Source organism: Ambystoma mexicanum, chromosome 1q (assembly GCF_040938575.1).
Source record: "Ambystoma mexicanum isolate Mex_15411 chromosome 1q, UKY_AmexF1_1, whole genome shotgun sequence".
In the NCBI taxonomy this organism is placed as follows: Eukaryota; Metazoa; Chordata; class Amphibia; order Caudata; family Ambystomatidae; genus Ambystoma; species Ambystoma mexicanum.
The window spans coordinates 1,406,895,600-1,406,912,431 of record NC_090922.1 but is presented as its reverse complement, the minus strand read 5'-3'; the positions used below and the strand labels follow the sequence as shown (position 1 = coordinate 1,406,912,431).

At 48.2% G+C, this 16,832-nt stretch overlaps 1 protein-coding gene across 2 annotated transcripts in view; it reads left to right on the top strand.

The window, feature by feature from the left end:
* Nucleotides 1-15,612, top strand: part of LOC138548350 (vitamin D3 hydroxylase-associated protein-like) — a 476,815-nt gene extending 461,203 nt beyond the window's left edge. The window contains exon 15 of one of the 2 annotated variants that reach the window (XM_069642270.1): nucleotides 12,788-15,612. In XM_069642270.1, the coding sequence (XP_069498371.1) occupies nucleotides 12,788-12,907 (120 nt within the window). In that variant the 3' untranslated portion in view covers nucleotides 12,908-15,612. The remainder of the gene's footprint in view (nucleotides 1-12,787) is intronic. The other variant, XM_069642271.1, reaches the window with a different exon arrangement.
* Nucleotides 15,613-16,832: the final 1,220 nt, after the last annotated feature.

Here is a 16,832-nt window from a genome sequence, read left to right as displayed (position 1 = left end):
CTCCTGTCACTGCATCATCTTGCACCAGCGGGGATGCCTACCTCCAGACCCGTTCTCAGGGAGGGGATTGGCTTACAACACCTGGCCTTCCCCTCCCTGCGGATGTGGCTATCCTGCACCAGGTTGAGCCTGTCCAGGGTGGGGTGGCGTTGCGTCAACGGGCCATGCGAGCTGACCTGCAGTCTTTTCATGATGAGTCTGCACGTCTTCTCGCATGGCTCGTTGACCGCGTTGACCCACTGGGACAGCGCACCAGGGCTGGATTCCTCTGTTTCCTGGACCTTGTTCCGACCCCCTCCTCCACAGAACCCCCTATGCCCTAGTCGTCCTCCATGGAGGTGAACATGTCGGCGTCCCTGCGGACCCTCGGGGCCATGGAACAGGACCGCCTCCGGGACATAGACGAGGAGTTCGATGATGCCCTGGCCCGGAACACCACTGAGTGAGCAGCTGGACTGGCCCGCCGCCATTTTATATAGTTATTTAGTGATAGGTTTCCTTTATAGTTTATTTTAATTTGGAGTCGACGGACACTGCTCCACCTTTTGTATATAGTTTCATTTTAGATAGGTTTTTTGGTAGGTTTCATTTCTTCTGTTGGGATGATGGACCCTGAATACTTTGTACATAGTTGGACTTTGCATTTGGATATTTTTTTTACTATGAATATTTTTTTCCATGGAGCAATGGTTTTCTATTTCTTTTTTCCCTTCATTTCCTTTTTATGGACTTGAACTTTGGAACAAATTTTTTTGGATTATCATTTATTGACTTTAATTTGAAAAGGGACAGCCAGCTTAATTTTGTTTTTTTTTACTTGTGTATTTTGTTTAATTTTGATTGCCATTACTGTTGTTTTTAATACATTATTTTGATTTTTTCATTCTTCAATGTGTGGTTTCATCTCATTGTTTTCATGCATGTCATGATATGGGTTTTCAGGTTCACTTGCAACCATTGTGTGTGTGTGAGACACATGTGTTCATTTACATTGTTTCCATTGGAGTAGTATCATGGGCGCATGTAATACTTGGTTGTGTCTTTGGGCTGTGGTGGCTGGCCATGAGGCCCATGCTTGAGGATTGTCAGGGCCTGTGGGCAGGGGGACATGAGTGGGGGCCTGGTGGAGGCTGCCCCTACACTGCTGGGGGGTGGGGGTGGTGGTAGACATGGGTGGGAGCCTGGTCGAAGCTGCCCCTGCACTGCTGGGGGGTGGGGGTGGTGGTAGACATGGGTGGGAGCCTGCTGGGAGCAGCCCATGGGGGGTGGGGGTGGTGGGAGACATGAGTGGGGGCCTGGTGGAGGCTGCCCCTGCACTGCTGGGGGGTGGGGGTGGTGGTAGACATGGGTGGGAGCCTGGTGGAAGCTGCCCCTGCACTGCTGGGGGGTGGGGGTGGTGGTAGACATGGGTGGGAGCCTGGTGGGGGCTGCCCATGGTGGCTGGGGGGTGGGGGTGGTGGGAGACATGAGTGGGGGCCTGGTGGAGGCTGCCCCTGCACTGCTGGGGGGTGGGGTGGGTGGGAGACATGAGTGGTGGCCTGGTGGAGGCTGCCCCTGCACTGCTGGGGGGTGGGGGTGGTGGTAGACATGGGTGGGAGCCTGGTGGAGGGTGCCCCACAGTGCTGGGGGGTGGGGTGATAGGGGACATGAGTGGGGCCTGGTGGAGGCTGCCCCCGCACTGCTGGGGGGTGGGGGTGGTGGTAGACATGGGTGGGAGCCTGGTGGGGGCTGCCCATGGTGGCTGGGGGTGGTGGGAGACATGAGTGGGGGCCTGGTGGAGGCTGCCCCTGCACTGCTGGGGGGTGGGGGTGGTGGTAGACATGGGTGGGAGCCTGGTGGAGGCTGCCCCTGCACTGCTGGGGGGTGGTAGACATGGGTGGGAGCCTGGTGGAGGGTGCCCCACAGTGCTGGGGGGTGGGGTGGGTGGGAGACATGAGTGGGGGCCTGGTGGAGGCTGCCCCTGCACTGCTGGGGGGTGGGGGTGGTGGTAGACATGGGTGGGAGCCTGGTGGAGGCTGCCCCTGCACTGCTGGGGGGTGGGGGTGGTGATGGACATGGGTGGGAGCCTGGTGGAGGGTGCCCCACAGTGCTGGGGGGTGGGGTGGGTGGGAGACATGAGTGGGGGCCTGGTGGAGGATGCCCCTGCACTGCTGGGGGTGGGGGTGATAGGGGACATTAGTGGGGGCCTGGTGGAGGGTGCCCCACACTGCTGGGGGGTGGGTGGGGTGGGAGACATGGGTGGGAGTCTGGTGGAGGCTGCCCCTGCACTGCTGAGGGGTGGGGGTGGTGGTAGACATGGGTGGGAGCCTGGTGGGAGCTGTCCATGGTGGCTGGGGGGTGGGGGTGGTGGGAGACATGAGCGGGGGCCTGGTGGAGGCTGCCCCTGCACTGCTGGGGGGTGAGGTGGGTGGGAGACATGGGTGGGGGCCTGGTGGAGGCTGCCCCTGCACTGCTGGGGGGTGGTGGTAGACATGGGTGGGAGCCTGGTGGAGGGTGCCCCACAGTGCTGGGGGGTGGGGGTGATAGGGGACATGAGTGGGGGCCTGGTGGAGGGTGCCCCACACTGCTGGGGGGGGGTGGGTGACATGAGTGGAGGCCTGGTGGAGGATGCCCCTGCACTGCTGGGGGGTGGGGGTGGTGGTAGACATGGGTGGGAGCCTGGTGGGGGCTGCCCATGGTGGCTGGGGGGTGGGGGTGGTGGGAGACATGAGTGGGGGCCTGGTGGAGGCTGCCCCTGCACTGCTGGGGGGTGGGGGTGGTGGTAGACATGGGTGGGAGCCTGGTGGAGGGTGCCCCACAGTGCTGGGGGGTGGGGTGGGTGGGAGACATGAGTGGGGGCCTGGTGGAGGCTGCCCCTGCACTGCTGGGGGGTGGGGATGGTGGTAGACATGGGTGGGAGCCTGGTGGAGGCTGCCCCTGCACTGCTGGGGGGTGGGGGTGGTGGTAGACATGGGTGGGAGCCTGGTGGAGGGTGCCCCACAGTGCTGGGGGGTGGGGTGGGTGGGAGACATGAGTGGGGGCCTGGTGGAGGCTGCCCCTGCACTGCTGGGGGTGGGGGTGATAGGGGACACGAGTGGGGGCCTGGTGGAGGGTGCCCTACACTGCTGGGCGGGGGGTGGGAGACATGGGTCGGAGCCTGGTGGAGGCTGCCCCTGCACTGCTGGGGGGTGGGGGTGGTGGTAGACATGGGTGGGAGCCTGGTGGGGGCTGCCCATGGTGGCTGGGGGGTGGGGGTGGTGGGTGACATGAGTGGGGGCCTGGTGGAGGCTGCCCCTGCACTGCTGGGGGGTGGGGTGGGTGGGAGACATGAGTGGGGGCCTGGTGGAGGCTGCCCCTGCACTGCTGGGGGGTGGGGGTGGTGGTAGACATGGGTGGGAGCCTGGTGGAGGGTGCCCCACAGTGCTGGGGGGTGGGGGTGATAGGGGACATGAGTGGGGGCCTGGTGGAGGTTGCCCCACACTGCTGAGGGGGGTGGGGGGGAGACATGAGTGGGGGCCTGGTGGAGGCTGCCCCTGCACTGCTGGGGGGTGGGGGTGGTGGTAGACATGGGTGGGAGCCTGGTGGGGGCTGCCCATGGTGGCTGGGGGGTGGGGGTGGTGGGAGACATGAGTGGGGGCCTGGTGGAGGCTGCCCCTCCACTGCTGGGGGGTGGGGGTGGTGGTAGACATGGGTGGGAGCCTGGTGGAGGGTGCCCCACAGTGCTGGGGGGTGGGGTGGGTGGGAGACATGAGTGGGGGCCTGGTGGAGGCTGCCCCTGCACTGCTGGGGGAGGGGGGTGGTGGTAGACATGGGTGGGAGCCTGTTGGAGGCTGCCCCTGCACTGCTGGGGGTGGGGGTGATAGGGGACATGAGTGGGGGCCTGGTGGAGGTTGCCCCACACTGCTGGGGGGGTGGGGGGTGGGAGACATGAGTGGGGGCCTGGTGGAGGCTGCCCCTGCACTGCTGGGGGGTGGGGGTGGTGGTAGACATGGGTGGGAGCCTGGTGGGGGCTGCCCATGGTGGCTGGGGGGTGGGGCTGGGTGGGAGACATGAGTGGGGGCCTGGTGGAGGGTGCCCCACAGTGCTGGGGGGTGGGGTGGGTGGTAGACATGAGTGAGGGCCTGGTGGAGGCTGCCCCTGCACTGCTGGGGGTGGGGGTGATAGGGGACATGAGTGGGGGCCTGGTGGAGGGTGCCCCACACTGCTGGGGGTGGGTGGGGGGTGGGAGACATGAGCAGGTGTGCAGGGTAGTCCCCTGTTTTGTGGGCTGCCTGCAGGGGCCGTGGAGGGTGTACAGGGAACACCTGTGAGGACCCACCCAGCCTATTCGCGTGTGTAACTTCCCGCGCATCCCTGTAATACACGTACCCACCCAAATCGCGTGTGATAATTCCCGCGCACCCCTGTAATACACGTACCCACCCAAATCGCGTGTGATAATTCCCGCGCACCCCTGTAATACACGTACCCAGCCAAATCGCGTGTGATAATTCCCGCGTACCCCTGTAATACACGTACCCTGGCTAATCGCGTGTAAAACTTCACGCATACCCCTGTAATACACGTACCCAGCCAAATCGCGTGTCATAATTCCCGCGTACCCCTGTAATACACGTACCCTGGCTAATCGCGTGTACAACTTCACGCGTACCCCTGTAATAAACTTACCCTGGCTAATCGCGTGTAAAACTTCCTGCGTACCCCTGTAATACACTTACCCTGGCTAATCGCATGTAAAACTTCCCGCGTACCCCTGATATAAAGGTTACCCGCTTTGCGTTCCTTGTTTGGCAGCCCTGTAAACTGGTCCAGGGTTAGCGCAGCCCTTTGCGATGATTTAGCGATTTTGATGGCTTTTCCTTGCGCAAGGGCGTTCTTGGGGGCGTTACTGGCGCTGCTGCAGGGTCGCTGCGATACTCTGCGCCACGGCTGGTTTGGGAGCCTAAAATCCATGAATACGCTGTGCGCGGAAATCGGTTTTGGCGCACGCGTCTGGCGCAGACAATCGCACGCGGACACTCTGCGCCAGCCGCTTGCGACACTTTTCTGCGAAATTCTATGAATTACCCTGTAAATGAAATGATAAACCTTTATTATCTACAGAAAATCTACTTTGAAGAAAACCTACCTCATCGTAGTCGATGACTGTATGAAAGAGGGATGCCAATATTTTTTAAAGACCCAGTAAACCATATTTCAAAGTGAAATTGGTCTGTTATTAGATACTAAAGTCAAACCTTTATCCAGTATGGGTAAGGCTCTCAAAACAGCTCATGGAGTATACCAGTCAAAACCTGTGTTTCTGAAAAGAAGAGAAAGACTGTGCATATCAGGAACAAGAATATTACTAAATGTTTGATTAAATTCCAAAGGGATACCACCCAGGCAAGGAGCTTTACCAGTTTTAAATAATTGCCTCTAGAATTTGGTTTTGCAATGTAAGACGTCCAAAGTACTCTTTACCATCATTATATATTTTTGACAGATTAAACGATCTTAAAAACTGTTTCATTGATTGTTCATTTATACTACTATTATCCATGTACAAAGTTGAATAATTTGTCTTGAATTCTTTGACAGTTTCTTTATTAGATAAAACTGTATGGCCCAAGTTACTCACTGAGAAATAAGTTCTACTGCACTTAGTTTTGAGATAAGTTGCCACAATTCTACCCATTTTATTGGAGTTGCAAACGTTCTTTGCTATATCATTAGTAACTAAATAACCTGCCTTCTTCCTTTATTATGAGTTGTATTCAAAACCAATTTTTCATACAGAAAATCAGTGCAAATTATTACGAGAAAAGATCGCTAAATGCTCTACTCTTGCAATTAAATGTTTTAATATAGAAATTAAATTGTTTAATGTATGTTGTAAGCAAAATCGCAACACCACAAATATAAAAGTATCCCAGTGTATACCAATAGATGTAACAAAGTAAGAGTTGTTAAGAAAATACATAGTTATGTTGCATTAATCATTCTTTCTATTAATATCTATGTATTAATATTCCATTGTGATACAGTTACCTGGTAAGGACAACTAAAATAAAAATTAACCCTTGGTCTGACACACAAATGTATTCAATTCTGGAACCATAAAACATTGAATATATTATTAGATATCAGTCAGAAATACATGGTCATGTAAGAACATAGACCCGGTTATGATATCTGAATTCTTACAAGGTGACTTGACGAGGTTTGTGCTTATGAAGTGACCTTTAAGAAGGAATTCTATGTGCTTTATTTGATCGAATGGTTGTGGAAATTAGATTTTGAGTAGTTGCAGAATCAGATTCTCAAGGGTCTTTCTACAATCTGATCCTCATTCTTACTCTGGTAAATTAAAAACGATCATATTATATGGAAAGTTGCGATTTTCAATATCCGTGAATATCATTCACATGGATTTAATCTGAGCCATCTCTGGTTTCATGAAACCTATCGCCTTCTCGTTTATCTTAATTTTCACATCAGATATTTTCATACTTGGGTGAACCGTTTATTTGGGTGTTAATGTTATGTTAATTAGTAAATTATTGTTTTGCTTTAATTTCTGCTTATGGAGTTTCCAGAGTACAAATCTCAGCAGTGTGGGTAACATATTGTTTTCTCTTTTTAGGTGTTATCCCCTTATCTGATTTTACATTTGCCATCTGAATTCCAAAAAGTAAACAAATGTCTTCAGACACAATCAAAAATAAATTCCCTTTACTATGCTGAGAAAAATAAATGGCACTGTTTAATATTAGATTTGCCATAATAGGTTTCATAAGCAAGTATTTCAATTAGCATAACCACAGAAAACAAGGAGATCTTTGTGAGAAGATGGAACTCAGCAACTGTGCTTATAAGCTAAAGTAAAGGATGAGCGTTAATGAACTAGATGAAACAAGTAGCAAATAGTGAAGGCCAAAATATGGGCCAAAAGCAATCTGCTAAGCCACTCAACTCTACATCAGTCACACTGAAGCAAACCCAAACCGAGATAATCCAGAAGTCTACCAAGAAATGGACGGGGGCGGAAGCCCTCTGGCACATTGACTAGCTGGATGAGGAGCAGCAAGCTAAACATCCTGATGTAGATGAATCGCCACCAACATTTCGTGGGCAGCTGTCTCAGCTGCTTGTGGAACATGACCTACTAAGTCTAGACGAGGAAGACGTGGCTCTACCAGCTTCACCAAGGCCCATACAGGGCCTACTGCCTTTTTCCAATTGCCCTGTAAAGGACTCAAATATTTTTTTACTTTGAGTAGGGGGCCTTTGACATTTACAGGGAATCACACAAATGAGCAAGATCTGCTTAAAGTGTGTACCAGTATACCTGCATTGAGAGTTTTGTCATCTGCAGAGTTTAGCTTTATCCAACCAGTGAAAAAATCAACAAAGTCAATGTTGTGAGAGTGCACTGTGTCTCAATTGAGGTGACTTAGCTGATACAGAGTCACCAAATAACTATTGAGAACGTGGGATATGTGGTGGATTGTCCAACGCATGCGATTGTCCTGCAGACAGTAATAAGCAGCTCACCTGAGGAACTATCTCCCAACAAGAGGGTGGTGGGCAATGGGGCAGTTTTGGATGATGATGATATGGGATGGGCATGGTTCAGGAAGTTCCTCATGCAGAAACTGGTAGTAACACAGTGAATTTTAAGGATAGCGAGTTGGAACACCAGGGGGCATGCGCATCTGCTGGATCACAATGGTTCTCTTCCCCTACTTAACAAATTTGATGTGGTCTACCTCCAAGAAACGTGGCTCACTGCAAAGATCCACATAGAGGGTTTTACACTCTTTCAACAAGTGGAGGCCAAGGGTCCTAGAGGCTGTCCCTTTGGCATAATTGTATGAATTAAGCAAGGGGTTCCTCTGAGGAACGTAAACCTGATCATGAGTACACAAAATATTCTGGCTATTGAGGTGGTGGTGAAAGGGGTGGGTGACCAAATGACAGTTTTGTTAATTAATATATAGATACCACCTGATGGGGACAATCTGGACGAGATCCATGAGAACATTGATCAAATTTGCTCTGCCTAGGTAGTTGCAGGGGATCAGGAATTTATCCCGTTGGGTGGGGAAATGCTGGGTGAAGAGACACGGAAGCCAGCCTGAAATATTGGTGTGTTAAGTCCGTCAGCACAATGAAAAATCCAAGGGGAAACAAAAAAGGGAGTTCATGGATTGACATGTTAAGAGTAGAATATGTTCATGTACAATGGACAGACCCCAGGACTTTGCCCGGGGAAATGCACCTGGATCATGGGTAAGAAACAATATATACTGGACCCCTTCTTTGGCACCAATGCCTGCTCTGAAAGAGAACAGACACTAGAAGCTAGAGGGACACAGTTCAGTAATCACCACATGCTGATTCCCTCCTTTGCCTTACAAATGAAGCGAGGTTTGATGGGGGGGGTTGTGCACGTGAGGTGGGGGTTAATCACGGGAGAAACAGGATTAGTTGGGCACCTAAAAACATATCCAGGGCGTCAAGGTACATCAATCTACAGACTAAGCAGGAAGTGGAAAGTTGGGAAGGGGAGGCAGTCGAATTGGCGCATGATTGGAAAAATTGTCTGTTGAAACAGATCTACGTGATATTACCGCGGCTCGATTTCCCGCAATGGAAATCTTTGCATGGGAAATGCACGAACAATTTCCCATGCAAACATGCAGGGGTTTCCACAGTATAGTGAGCGGGATGTTGCGGGGGACACCTCCGCAAATCCCCGTTTTTTTTCTTTTTTTTTTTATGTTCTGTTGGGAGAGCTCGGGGCTGTCCCCTGTAACCCCTGCTCACTGTAGTGGGCGGCGGTGTTGTGGGGTACACCACCCTCCCACATCCTTTTATTTTTTTTTTCTTCATACCGACCCCACCAAAACACCTAAACGCATACCATGAAAAGTTCAAACATTTGGTAGTTAGAACTTTTCGTGGTCTGTGTTTTAGGTCTTTTAGTGGGGTCGGTCATTTTTATACAGACATTTTGTCCTATTCCGTTGAAACAGGGTCGGTGAGGTATAACCAGGTGGCCGTACACAAAGGAAAGGATTGTAAGGACTTTGATATTGAAATTCGCCAAAATAAGGAAAATAAAAAGGGAATATAAGAGTTGGCTGAGAAGGATAAGGTCAATGGCTCTTAATAGTCAATGGCAGCAGATGTTTTTGGTGCTGTGCAGCATAAGAACGCGGTCTATATGGCAAATGCTGGCAAAGGCCAAGGGTTATACTCGATGTAGCATGCTTAATCCTATCCCGGAGTGTAAATGGGTAGAGTGCATTAGGGCCAACTTTGACGAAAGCAGACCGAAAAATAAAGTCAAGTACGGTGGGGAGATGGCCAATGGCCCCAGACATTGATGACATATATGGTGCCATAACAAAATGTAAGTGTTCTCGTGCACCGTGGCCCAATGGGCTGTCGAATGCTGTATTTAAAGACTACCCCAGTGCATGGGCAGTGGGTTTGCAAAAATCATTTAAAAAGGGGTATGAAGAAGGTGTTGTCCCAGGATCATGATTAAAAGCCATTCTTTTGCCAATATATGAAAAGGGAGACAGAGAGCCTGTAGAACTACAGATTAATATCTCTGTTAGATGTTACAGGTAAACTGTTCTCCGGCTTTGTGCTCCAAGCCCTACAGGGATGGGCAAAGGAAAATAATATCTTGGACTACACACAAACTGGTTTTCGACCAGGGTCTGCAACCACACAAAATATCCGGTTGCTTGATACACTTATTAGTGTGGCGGCAATAAAGGAAAACCCTGCATTATACTTGATCTGGGTAGACTTCAGTGCGGCTTTCGACACTGTTAACCGGGCACGTCTGTGGCTAAAGGTGCACACTTGGGGCTGCCCAGAATGGTTATTGGTAATATTAATTCAACTCCCCTGAGGGAATAGTGTGCAAGTGTGTCTTAACAGTAAGCACCTTATGACCAGCCCAGTGGAAGTAAACAGGGGAGTCAGACAAGGGTGCAATCTTGCACCCTTATTGTTTTGCCTGTACCTGGCAGATCTGCCCGCAAAGTTACTGGCAGTGGAGGGATATCCAGTTAAGATCTGTTCCAAACATATAGCTAGTCTATTGTACGTGGATGACCTGGTCTTTCTCGACCATACAATAAGGGGCGTGAAAAATGAATTGAAGACATTGGTAGAATACGCTAACCAGAATGACTTGGTCATTAATATGAGCAAGACCAAAATGATGGTAGTTTCATGAAGTAAGATAGCTAGGCTTGGCCAGCGGATTGATTCACACAAGGTGGAGTATGTTATCAGCTACCTATATTTGGGAGTGGGAAACCGAGGCGGGCTCGTATTCCACTGCGCTATCCAACCTTTGTTCCAGTTAAACACTCAATTCAATGGATTGGCACTGACAGGATGCAAACCAAAATGGGAAGGAGGTAGCTTTGAGTCCTATGGAGCTACAAACGTGATACTCAAGTAAGTTTTTCCCAGGTGCGCCAGTGCCTAAATATTGCTTTACAAATTTCTAGTTACACAATTTAGGAAAACACTAGAACAATTACGAATTATCTTCATTATTGACTTGTCATGAGACTGTGTAGGCTAAGCCGACACGTGTTTCGACCTTCACTTCCAAGGTCCTCTTCAGGAGTGCAGAAGGAGTTGGATGTAGTGCAAGCAATGAGCTAGGGATTGTTCCCAAGGAAGTCTGACCAGGAATATCTGAAGCTATTGAATTGATTTATTGAAGCAATTGGTGCGAAGCGAATTAGAATTACGCATTGGAACTTAGAGAAAAACTCTACTCTTTTATGGAAGATTAGTGATTTCCACTACAAGTTTGGCAGAATGCATTATTACCCCTTACTACCCCTGAAGAGGACCTACGCAATCTTACGACAAGCCAATAATAAAGATGTTTAGTAAATGTTCAAGTGTTTTCTCAAATTGTGCAACTAGAAATTTGTAAAGCAATATTTAGGCACTGGCGTACCTGGGGAAAATGTACTTTTATATTTGAGAGTGGTGCTGTCGGTGAAGGGGGATCACAGTGCCATAGTTGAGAGGAAAAAGAGAAAGACTAGGCAACTAACATATTTAATTAATACATTTGCAAAACAAACAGCCGGGTATTCACTCAAAGGAATCCTGAAGCTCTAGACACAGAGCTTCTTGCTGTGTCATTCTTTATGGAATTGATGCATTGGCCATGAGGGTCTGACATGGCTAAACGTGATGGGTGGCCAATTCTGGAGGAGGCTCTTGAGTTTACCTCATACCATGCCAATGGCCTATTTAAGACTAGAACTGGGATTAGTGTCCCTCATGAGCCAAGCAAACATACAAAGGGGCCTATTGTACATGAAATGAAGAACTAGGCCTGTATGCCAACTGCTGCAGCTCATGGGCTCGATGTACGAAAGAGGAAGCCATCCGGACTATGTTACTTTAAATGAGGCGTGTTTCACAAACGTATTGTTGTCCCCAGGTTTTGAGTGGGGTACAAGGCTTGAGGTTCTGAAGGCACTATATAAAAACAAGGTGAAACAGTGGGATTGGCTGGGAAATGACACACACCTGCAAAAAAGACAGGACTTCAAATATATATTAGGTATTGGACATTGTTATCTTAAGACCCAACATTATCTTTTGAAGTGCCCCTGTCCTGTGATCCGGACTTTCTTGTTGAAACTACGGACCAACCAGTTGCCACTGCTAGTGTTGCAAGGTGCACAAGCATAGCTACCGGTGGAACAGAGAGTTTTTCGTATGTGTAAGGTACAAGAGAGCATTGAAACACCAAGACATTTATTGACACTTTGTACAAGGAGGGGAACTACGTGTATTACAAAGCTGGGGCAGTTTGTTGGAAGCTATGATGCAATTAAAAGCGATGAATTCTGGAGCTATTGTTTAAATACAAACTTGGAATCCGTGCATATGGTTCTGTACTCAGTTTAGAAAATGATACTAGCATGTTTAAACAAGTAGAATCAGTAACGAAAAAGGCACTATGCGGAAACACTTGTTGGCACTTTTTGGATCTAACAGATTTTCAGTACTGTGGGGATCTAGTCGAATGGCAGATAACAAATTGAAGACTTAATGTACAATGTGTAGAGGACATTTTAATATTAATATATATATATATATATGAATATGCATTTTATGTTAATTTTTTGCATTAATTTTATTATGTATTTTATGTGTATACAAAGTTTAATATAGAGTCTGGATTTGATTATATTTTAAAATGCACCAGAGTAAGATTTGTAAAAAAGGCGAACGAACCGAAGAACTAAAGACGCAACATGATGAGATCTGAAATGGTGTTATTAGCATGTTTTGTAAAGGTTCTTTATAAATCAATACAAATAAAATAAAAATGAAAAAATATTTCACCACCACCCTTCCTGCTCGACTCAAAAAAGCTCACAGGGAATACTGGTGAAAATGATGACTTAACCAATATGATCTATAATTGGAGGAGACGCTGTCACCATATTTGAATAGGCCTATCTATAACCTGGGGCACAATGTGTGCCTGATAGCCAGAGTATGGATGTGTTGAATACCAAATGTAACCACGCAGTACCTCCTTCAGACGTGGTCTGCCATTGTTCCCCCTACCCACCAGCACGCCACTGTGGTACTGCCTCTCATCTTTTAGAGATTAATGAAGAAGGCTCACAAGTCTGTTGGGTTCTGTAACAAGCTATGTGAAGTTCCCGGGCACTCAAGTGATCAGGGTGCGCTATGCTATGTAAGTGAAGCGGATTATTATCGCTAATCATTTCTCATATTGTCTCTACAGGCAGTCGAAGGAAGTGTGGGGCTTCCGGTTGCTGTGCAGTGTGTTGCGTTGCCGTGGCAGGAAGAACTGTGCCTCCGCTTCATGAAGGAGGTGGAGACCCTGGCACGCAATCGGAACTAAGTGATGGGTGCCCTTCTGGGAACAGATCTGGCAGTCCAAGTATAAACCGAAGCAGGAACAAGACGGCGCTGCACGGCCAGTAACAACTAGTCAACACCATGAATGAGAAAGAGATGGATTGACGGTGCTGCGCACCCTTTGGGATGAAGGTGTCCAAGCATGGAAATGCATTTTGGAGAACAATTGGACAGGATTAATCTAGTTGATCATTTCAGGCTTGCTCAATTGGAGTGAAGCATGGCACATTTCTCTGGCGTTTTACGTGCCATTGTTGACATAGTCTATGCTCCTGCTGCATATGACCTCACTGATGTCGTTTGTGACTGACACTAGACACTTGCAGCTGGCACTGGTGCTACCACATGCAAGCTACCACTACTTGCACTTGTCACTGAAGGTTTGTGTATTATGGCATAGGAATCAAGAGAACAAACCACTGAGCAGTGAAAGACCGACACCTTTATTCCATCTGTCAGGGTGGGATTCTAAAATGTCTATGGGTCCTAAGGATGGTTATGCCTAACATCATGAAATGCATTCTCACACAAGGTGTAAGGATGGGCCAAATCTTTGTCTTTGGGTCCTAACTATGGAAATTCTAGATCTTTCCCTGGGTTCCCTAAATTAAAGTCCCAATCACCACACTTGGTGAATGCATAGCGCCTGGCTTGCTTCTTGCATTAAGGAGTGTGGGTTTATACTGGCCATGTCTCTTTGCAACTTTGACCACTCAAACACCACTGCTTAGGCATAGATGTTCTCTACCTCCAGCAAAGCCAACCTCTTGGGCCATGATGAGATCTTCAACACGCTCCTGCAAGCAGACATTCCCAGCTGCCCCCGCTCAGGATAATTGTCAGACTTGGATAGCCACTCGCCACCTTCCAGGACCGGCATATACATATAATCTTTCCTTGTGTCTGAGATACAGCTCTCGGCAAGCTCTTTGCTCGCTCTCTCATCTGGTCTTTCCATGTGTCTGAGGTGTAGCTCTCAGAAACCATTCATGTTCTCCCTGTGTCATGGTCTCTTCCGACGATTATTTCTTTCCCCCTTGAATAACCCCTAAATGAAGCCCTCATGTAGCCGTAGCCGCAGGCATAGGCAGCAAAAGGGCTTGGTTTTGCAAGGAAAAACTAAGAAACATACCCTTTTCCTCCTGACTTCGGACTCCCTGAACATCCTACCCCCCAGTCTCTAGGCCGGTTTGTGTCCACGTCTGCAGAGCCGTGGCCTTTTTATAGTGTCTCTGATTGCTTGGATAGCTAATTGTTGGTCCTGATTCGTTACCTGATCTTCTTTGCCTTCCCAAATGAAAATGGTTATTCATCCCTTTCAGTTGGTCCCTGCCAGGTGGTCAACATCGCTCATAAACTTTCTCGCTTGTGGCCAATCATATCCCTGTAAGTAATTTGTCTTAATTCGGGTTGATTAAACCCATCAGCCTGCCCGCCATTTTGAAGTGGGCAGGCCACACCTCAGTAAGGTGCAATTTCTCGTCACCTGATTCGCTATGCACTGCGTCGATTTGGAATACTACGTTTTTCTTTTATCGTAAGTCCTCACTGTAAACTGTGTGGTGCCCACGAGTGTGAGCATTAAAGGCAGCAGTGGAAGCCGCGGTTTGCAAACTGGTCCCTCCTCCACAGAAACTTCTAACAAACCGAGGTTTCAGATGGTGTGGGTGGAGGGATGAAAACCTTCTCTCTGAATGATTTCTGCTTGAGGTGAAGTCCCTGCATATCCGACTGCACAACACTGGCCTGGCTGTGGGGGGTACACGCCAGGGTATCTGGATAATAACCCTTTTACCAGCTCCAGGCAGCACATTACACTGCAGTGAATGAGTCTCTGGGCCCCAGATCTCCTCCCATCCCTTGAGGGGTGTTACCTTACTTAGCTTCATCAAAGTGCACCACTGCAGGCTTGTGCTTGTCACTGCGGCTTTTGCCTTGGACATGTCACTACAGCATTGGACACATCCTGCAGGTTGGAGCTTGCTACTGGTGCCTTGCGCAAATCCTAGTTCCCTGCCCCTTTTGGCTTGGAAATGCCAATGGAGAACTATTAGACTTGAGAGCTGCACATGTAGCTCTAGTTTGGGTCATTTCTGCCAGCAGATCTGTGTCTTCTGCCATGATTAAGGTGATTATGTAGAATTCGCTTTGCATATTCACATTGTCGCGCACAGGGCATATAAGTAACGGGTAACCCCTATGCAAACATCTGTCAGCACCCGGGCATAATTAGGTATTGATTCAAGAAAGAATTACTAGTATTGTCCTGGTGTGTCCCTTAATTATGTGGCCTAAAACTACTGATCTTGCTACAACTGCTGATCTTGCTACAACTACTGATCTTGCTACAACTGCTGATCTTGTTAATTTTGCTGATCTTGCTACAACTGCTGATCTTGCTACAACTGCTGATCTTGCTAAAACTGCTGATCTTGCAAGCATTGATTCAAATCGGTTTTGACCTAGCATGCATTCCAAGCAAACAGGTCCCAATTTCTGCCTGAAATATAGACTAATGGTGGATTATACTCATGGCACGAGGACTCGTTTTTGCGAAAATAAAGAGCACAGTTTTGGAAAGCACATGTGTAAAAAGGAAAATGAAGATTTGGAAATATATATCCACTGGATGATTTAATTTGTGGGTAACCCCATTTTCTAATAAACGTGTTATTATTTTTTTGCCCATTTTGTGCATGGTTTATATTTTGTCCGTTTTCAAGTGAGGCGGTGTAAGGGGGATTATCATTTGTGCACAGAAAGCAACCGCAGAATGGTCATATGACACAAAGACCTTTCTTTTCCTGTGGCATCGCAAACATCAAAGACTCTATGGCTGTTCCTGGAGCTGACTTCTCCGAACTTTCTCCCTGAAGTACATTTGAAAGGGTTGTGACCACGTACCTCCTTTCCAACGTGACCTATGTTCATATTTATTCATGTATTTATTTATATAGCGCTCCTAATCTGGGCGCAGGTTACAAGTTGCATTCGAAGTGCAGGTAGTTTCAATTACATTTAAGAGTACATACAATAGTAAAGGTGACAATTGTCATACAACAGAAATAGTCCAATTACGGTGAAGGTATATACAAATTCAGGTACAGAGCATTGCACAATTACAGTCTACATTCAGTTCCATGCATGTGTCCGTAATCTTAAACTTGAGTCATGATCTATTGATTTGTCTAGCCCCAGCACGTCACTCTACGGCATACCACGTGACCCACAGGATTGGAAAACCCCACACTAGATTGGAGTAGGCTGACGCAAACCTTTATTATATGGCCACTGTTTGAACGTTCAATCACACGAGTCTATCCCCACATCCGATTGCATTACATCGGATCACAGTCTGGTTAAGTCGCTATCCCCACACCTGATTCGATTACATCGGATCACAGTCTGGTTAAGTCGCTATCCCCACACCTGATTCCATTACATCGGATCACAGTCTGGTTAATTCGCTATCCCCACACCTGATTCCATTACATCGCATCACAGTCTGGTTAAGTCGCTATCCCCACACCTGATTCCATTACATCGGATCACAGTCTGTTTAAGTCGCTATCCCCACACCTGATTCCATTCCATCGGATCACAGTCTGGTTAATTTGCTATCCCCACACCTGATTCCATTACATCGCATCACAGTCTGGTTAAGTTGCTATCCCCACACCTGATTCCATTACATCGGATCACAGTGTGGTTAAGTCGCTATCCCCACACCTGATTCCATTACATCGGATCACAGTCTGGTTAAGTCGCTTACCTGGAGATCAACAGGACTCTGGCTTTTCTACAGTTCATGTCTACTCTCTCAAGTCTAACTTGTGGCCCAATGTTCAGGCTAACAACTAATTCTGTTGCAATCATGAGACGATATCATGTGCTTAAACAGCGGACAA